At 61.5% G+C, this 6,807-nt stretch overlaps 1 protein-coding gene across 2 annotated transcripts; it reads left to right on the top strand.

Moving 5' to 3' along the window:
* The first annotated feature begins 995 nt into the window (after positions 1-995).
* Positions 996-3,424, top strand: NMRK2 (nicotinamide riboside kinase 2). Of its 2 annotated transcripts, none has more exons than XM_040990305.1 (7): positions 996-1,036; positions 1,779-1,869; positions 2,161-2,209; positions 2,299-2,455; positions 2,648-2,719; positions 2,953-3,059; positions 3,339-3,424. In XM_040990305.1, the coding sequence occupies exons 1-7, from the start codon at positions 1,011-1,013 to the stop codon at positions 3,422-3,424; spliced, it is 588 nt and encodes a 195-aa protein (XP_040846239.1). In that variant the 5' UTR covers positions 996-1,010. The 2 variants fall into 2 exon arrangements, with proteins under 2 accessions (XP_040846239.1, XP_040846238.1); XM_040990304.1 differs by having other exon boundaries at positions 1,011-1,036; positions 2,122-2,209.
* Positions 3,425-6,807: the final 3,383 nt, after the last annotated feature.

Raw genomic sequence — 6,807 nt, 5'->3', positions numbered from 1 at the left:
GGGGTTTGTGTGAATTCAATAAACCCCGCGTGAGAATGGAGTCTGCCTCCTCCTCTCCTTGGGGGACAGGGTATCTGACGCTGGGCTTGAGGTGGGCACAGCTTTAGCCATCCACTCATTGCAAAGTTCCACAAGGCAGAAGTTTATATAAACTATAGAAGGACAGGCACCGAGGGCTGGGACAGGGCCCAGCCGCCACTGGGGACAGGGTGCCGGGTCCAGCCCTGGCTCCCTCCTCATATCAACCCTGGGGCAGGAAGCCAGAGCTGGGACATAAACCCCGGTTGGACTCCGAAGGGCCACCCAGAAGTTCAGTGAGCTTGGGCAAGGCCCCTGAACAAACTGCTGGGTCCTAGGGATCCACTGCCGGCCCCCTCACCTCCAGCTTCTAATCAAATCGCTTCTCCACTCTTCTGCCTTTCACCCCAAGTGCCTTCAGCTAGATCCCTGGAAGACCCCTTGGCCAAATCTGTCCTCGGCACTTCACTGTCCTAACCCCTGGTCCCCGACAGGCCCCTGGAGATTGTTCTGGAGCGGGGTGGACAGGAGGTGTCGTGGGGTCAACTTTCCTATATGGTAAGCCCCTGGGGAGACTGGACGCGTCTCCGCCGGGCCTGGCTGGCGGTGGGAGCCAGAGGCCAAATTCCCTTCCCCTGGCAGCTTCCACCATGTCAGGATCAGGCCAGGGAGCACACCGGGGCAGAGCTATTTTTAGGGTATTCTGGGGAGGCAGCGGTGAGGAGGAGGGCAGAGGCCCCTCGCCTCCCAGCTGGCGCGTGACTAATTTAGGCAAAAGGCATCCGCGAGCTATTTCCATCCCACGGTGACAGGTGCACCGACCACGCGCCCCCACGCGCCCCCCGTGCCTCCCCGCGCGCGCAGAACCTATAAAGGCGCCAGGTTTTCTCAATGAAGCCGGGACGCGCCAGGAGCGCACTGCAGGGGTGGCACCCAGCCGGGGCTGCGTGCTCGTGTCACCCGTGTCCCCGCCGCCGCCCCTCCACGAGGACATGCAGCTCATCGTGGGCATCGGAGGGTGAGCGGGCAGGGCTGGGCGCGGGAGGGTCACTGCTGGAGGCCAGAGGGGCGCGGGGGGCTGCGAGGCGGCAGTGCCCAGGAACGCGTCCCCCACTTGGCTACGCCTGTGGAATGTGGCAAGCCTTCTCCTCCGACTCTTCCTCCACCTGTTCCCGGCCCGGCCTGTCCCCACGGCCACTTGGACAGCGACACCCGGGGTGGCAGTGAGGTAGGCGGTCAGAGGTCTTGGCTTTCTTGGACTTCCTCAGGGCTGGAGAATCGCTTGGAGCTGAAATGCCAGCAGTCTTGGGCCACCCGACCGACCGGTGGGCTGTTTTTTTTGTTGTTGTTTTGTTTTGTTTGGGGTCTTTTTTTTTTGTTTTTTTTTTTTTTGTCTGGGTCACAAAGCAGGTTAAGCTGGGACACTTGAAGAAGCCGGTGGAAAATGAAATGAAAATCCCGGTTTATTTTGAAGCAAAAGATAAAATACTTTTTTTCAGATTTTAGGTTTTGGGGTTGTTTTTGTTTCGTTTTGAATAAGTTTTCTCTGTTTGGATGCTCAGTGCCCTGCCTGACCCCCACAAGACGCATGTCCTCCAGCTGGCCCCGCCTCTGATGCTCCAGCACTTTCTATTTAAGTCTCCGGTGCCCCAGCCCTCCTCCTCGTGAGCGGGGAGGCCCTGGAGTGGGGCCTCGGGCTAACTGCCCCTCCTTGTGGGGTCCCCACAAGGCCTCACACGCGCACTCTCTCTCCCCACCAGCGTGACCAACGGCGGCAAGACCACGCTGACCCAAGGCCTCTCCAGGGCTATGCCCAACTGCTGTGTCATCCACCAAGATGACTTCTTCAAGGTGGCCATCCCTGCCCCCACCTCCCCGGGGAGGGCAGGCTGCCAGGCACCACCAGCTTGCACCCCTGCCAGCCCATCTGCCCCCTCCTGAGGGATGGCGGGCACCAGGTCCCCACCTGCCACCCCCACCTATACCTCCGTGCAGGGCAGGGCGTGCTGGGTATGCACGGATGACAGGGGCGGGTCCAGGGCCGGCGGGTCCTTCCACTCTCCCTCCCTCCTTCGGGGTGGGGGTCCGGCGGGGCAGGGGGAGCGAGCACTGAGCCGACGGCTCGGGCTCCGTGTATTTCAGCCCCAAGACCAAATAGCAGTTGGGAAAGATGGCTTCAAACAGTGGGACGGTAAGGAAGAGGCTGCCCGACCCCCATGGTCCCCCAGGGCCGTCCCCGGGGCCACCCAGTAACGCCTTCTCCCTTTCCTCGCCCACCAGTGCTGGAATCACTGGACATGGAAGCCATGCTGTCCACTGTGCAGGCCTGGCTACGCTGCCCCCAGAAGTTTGCACGGGCCCACGGGGTCAGCGTCCACCCCGACGTCACAGACACCCACATCCTGCTCCTCGAAGGGTTCCTGTTGTACAGCTACAAGTGAGCCCCGGCTGCACCCGACTCCTCTTCCAGAACCTGGACACAGCTTTGCTGTGTGACCTGAGGGCAGGACAACACCCTCTCTGAGCACATCACACTTGGGGGGGGAGCTGATACATCCATTTTTGAGAGGGCCACTCCAGCTCCCCTCCACACCCTCCTTCAGGCACTGACCATGTCCACACCCCGCAGGCCCCTGGTGGACTTGTTCAGCCGCCGGTACTTCCTGACAATACCCTATGAGGAGTGTAAGCGGAGGAGAAGGTAGGTGGCCACCCCAAGGACGGGATTGGCCATGAACCCTGGGCTGGAGCAGACCTGGGCTCAGCACCAGGAGCTCTGACCCCAGGCCTGGGGAGCAAGGAGATCCCGCACACCCCAGGTGGCTCGGGGTCCAGAGGTCGGGGGTCGGGAGATCGGCCATCCGTTGGCCAGCCCCAGGCCTGACCTTGACCTCGCTGTGGTTCCCTCTGGGGTCTGCCCGTCTTTGTCCACAGCACCCGCAACTACGCGGTGCCCGACCCCCCTGGCCTCTTCGACGGTCACGTGTGGCCCATGTACCAGAAATATAAGCACGAGATGGAGGCTGACGGTGTGGAAGTGGGTGAGTCCCCGAGCGAGACGAGGCCTTGTCCCCGGGTGGGGAGGAGGGAGCCCTGACCCCTCCCCTCGTGTGGTCACTGGGGAACCCGGGGCTGCACCCTGATGCCCAGGGCGCAGCGCGGCCTCCTGCTGGCAGCCCCGTGGCCCTGATGCCCACCCCTCAGGGCACAAGTGTGGCCTCCTGCTGGCAACCCCATGGCCCTGATGCCCACCCCCCAGGGCACAGCGCGGCCTCCTGCTGGCAGCCTCGTGGCCCTGACCATGTCCCCCCTGCTTGCAGTGTATCTCGATGGCATGCAGTCTCGTGAGGCACTCTGCTGCCAGGTCCTGGAGGACATCCGGAACTCACTGCTGAACCGCACCTAGGCGGACCGGCCCCAGCCCTGCCCACCCTGCCCACCCTGCCCGGTTGCAGGGACCGCCCCGGACAGGACACTGAGTGACCGCTGGCCCCTGGGGACGTGCGGACCCTGGAGAGTGGAGGCCGCCCCATTGCACACCGTGGGGTGAGGGGATCAGTGCTATGGCTGCGGCTCGAGAATTAAACCCGGTGCTGTTTTTGATACCCTTCAGTGTACGGCGTGCTCCCTCTGAGGCCCTGGGAGGGACCCACCTGTCCGCTCAGCGGCCATGACCCTGCGGGGATGATGGGGGGCGGGGTCCCGGGGCCCCTGAGCTGAGTAGCCAGGCCGGTCCTGGGCTCCTCCGCAGAGCGGCTATGGAACACCCCGACTCTTGATCATGGCCATGTCACACTGCCCCGCTGGGCACAGGGACCTGAAGTGTCCACTTGCCCCGGCGTGGGGCTGCTGCCACCTTGTGGCCGCTGGGAGTCATCACCGGGCACTTGCTGTGACTTAATTGAGAGGCAGATGGGGGCAGAAGAGAGAGCTGCCACTTGCGGGCAGGGTCAGTCCTCCCCAGATGCCCACAGCAGCCAGGGCTGGGTCAGCCGGGAGCGCCCTCTGGGTCTCCCTCCCGGGCACTGAGCACTTTGGCCGAGTGTGGGAGCAGGGAGCCGGACGGGAAACGGCGCGGATACGGGATGCTCTGCAGCCCAACGCCGACCCTGCCTGGCCTGCTGTCAGTTGTGTATTTGGGTGCCCGTTTTCAGTTCTCTCATTGTCCCCTTGTGACAGATGCTGACGCCACCAAATGCCCATCGAACACACAGGTTTCGGGTGGGAGCCAAGCCTGGCCTCTCGTCTCCCTGCACCCCTGCCCCCCGGCAGCCTCACTAAACCGCTTCGTAGGGAGACTGGAGCTACGTGGCTGGGTGGGACTGGGTTCCGAACCCTGGTCGCCACACGCGCACTTCTTCTGTCCCAAGGCCTGCTGGGAAGTGGGGTGGACACCCCAGTGGTAAGGTTAGGACGATACCCACATGGCCAGCTGTGAAACTGCAGACCAGGCTGGGGCGTTGGAGCCACAGTCCCTACACTACTTGCTCTCCCATGGGGGTGAGGCCCCCGGGCGCATCAGCAGAGAACACCCTGGGGCCAGCGTGAGGCACGGAGGGCTCAGCTGCCACGTCGAGCCACTGTTTCTGACCCAGCTCCCGCTAGCATGCCTAGGAAGGCAGCAGGTGAAGGCCCGGCCGCCTGTCTGCGTGGAAGCTTGCTGAGAGCTCCTGGCTACAGCGTGGTCCAACTACGGCTGCTACAGGCATTTGGGGATGGAAGATCTGTCTCTTTGTCACTCTACAGTCAAATTAAAAAAAAAAAAAAAAAGAAGAAGAAGTAGAGCCAGCACAATGGCCCAGATGTTAAATCCTTGCCTTGCACGTGCTGGGATTCCATATGGATTCCATATGGGCACCGGTTCGAGTCCCAGCTGCTCCACTTTCCATCCAACTCCCTGCTTGTGGCCTGGGAAAGCAGTGGAGGACGGCCCAAAGCCTTGGGACCCTGCACCCGCGTGGGAGACCCAGAAAGAAGCTCCTGGCTCCTGGGTTTGGATTGGCTCAGCTCCTGCCGTTGCAGCCACTTGGGGAGTGAATCATTGGACAGAAGATCTTCCTCTCTGTCTCTCCTTCTCTGTGCCCTTCCAATAAAATAAATAAATCTTAAAAAATAAACAAAATGCATCTTCATTTTCAAAGGGTTTCCTATTTTTTTTTTAAATGACCAGAGAATGAAATTGTCTGACCATCACGTGGAACCCAAAGGTCAGACTATAATTAAAGTTTTATTATTCCGGCCAGGAGCAGACACGTGGCTCGGGGCTGGCCTGTATTGTGGAGTTGGTCTGATGCCCACGGAGCTTGGCCAGTTGATCAGGCACGTGTCATCATGTGCCCAGCATCCACAACAGCCCAACGGTCCACAAACAGGGGAATGATCCTTTGATGCTAGGAAACACAGCCGTGAGGCGGGCATGCTGACATCTGCTATAGCGTGGACCCCTGAGAAAGACACCCCCAGGACACCCCCTGGGTCCCCAGAGGCAGGAAGTGCAGTGGAGGCTGCCAGGGATCAGAAACATTCCTCCGGGTCTCCCACGCGAGTGCAGGGTCCCAAGGCTTTGGGCCGTCCTCCACTGCTTTCCCAGGCCACAGGCAGGGAGCTGGATGGGAAGTGGAGCAGCCGGGATTAGAACCAGCACCCATCTGGGATTCCAGTACGTTCAAGGTGGGGACTCTAGCCACTAGGCCATGGCGCCGGGCCCAAAAAATAAAGAAATCTTTAAAAAGATTTCTTTTGAAAGCTCAATTTTCTTGGAAAAAGGGCTGTTGCAAGCAGCCACGGCCTGGCCCATTAAGCCTCCCAGGCAGGTCAGTTTTTGCACTGAAGGCCCTGTGTCCACGGGAAGCTGTCACCCCACCTTCCGCATGGTCACTTCTGCACGGCTAAGAGGACCGGCCATGCCCGAGCACCCAACACAGGTCAGTCTGACAATGAGCACTCCCACGGGGCTGGACCAGAACAGCCTGGGCACAAGGCCTGCGCTTGCCAAGGCACCAGGGCAGCAGAGACCCCGGGCCTGGGCCACCCCGGGGGAGCTGGACTCAGAAGTCCAAGTCCTGCTGAGGCAGCCGAGTCCACGGAACTGGCGGCTCCCAGTCCCCCCTCCGCCACAGAACTCCTGACACTGGACATGCTTGCTCGCTCTGATAGGTCCAAGATTCCGGCCTTTGCTGTCAGTGGCTCTCAACTTGTGGCTCTGTCGCCACCCTCCCCCCCAGGGGACACTGAACCCCATCTGTCAGCACCAGGGGGTTCTGTCTGCAGCACCCAGGATGCTGAAGCAGGCAGCAGAGTCCCACGCCCTTCCCCGCCACTCGCTGTCACCAACCCCACCACGCGCCAGCATCCCGTGGCTCACACCTCCCTGCGCCAAGTCATGCCAGCCCCAAGCCGTGGCATTTGAGCACAGAGCCACAGGCTCTGTCTGTGGCACCGAGCGCGCCTGGGGCCCTCAGCTCAGTGAGGGATGCCCAGAGCCAGGCCGTGGGCCAGGGTTGCCAGCTACCATCCGTGGGAGGTGACATGAAGGAGAGTTGGGGAGCAGATGGGACCTGGGCTGGAAGGCGGCTTCCGGGTGGCACCCCCTCCCCGCACCAGGAGGCCGACCTGAACACCCCTGCGGGAGGGGTGAGGGGTGGGACAGTCACCCCTATCCATAAATAACTGAACCCCTGGACAAAAGGGGAGCTCCCCTCCCCCGCCCTCGAGCTATTTCAGGCCTGCACCCTCACCCGCACTGCCTGTCCCCCCACAGTAGCTAGCGCGTTGTCTGCCTGCCACGGT

Source organism: Ochotona curzoniae, unplaced genomic scaffold (assembly GCF_017591425.1).
Source record: "Ochotona curzoniae isolate NIBS_2020 unplaced genomic scaffold, NIBS_Ocur_1.0 contig_605, whole genome shotgun sequence".
Lineage (NCBI taxonomy): Eukaryota > Metazoa > Chordata > Mammalia > Lagomorpha > Ochotonidae > Ochotona > Ochotona curzoniae.
Note: the sequence above shows the minus strand (reverse complement) of the source record. Positions and strands in the feature narration are given on the sequence as shown.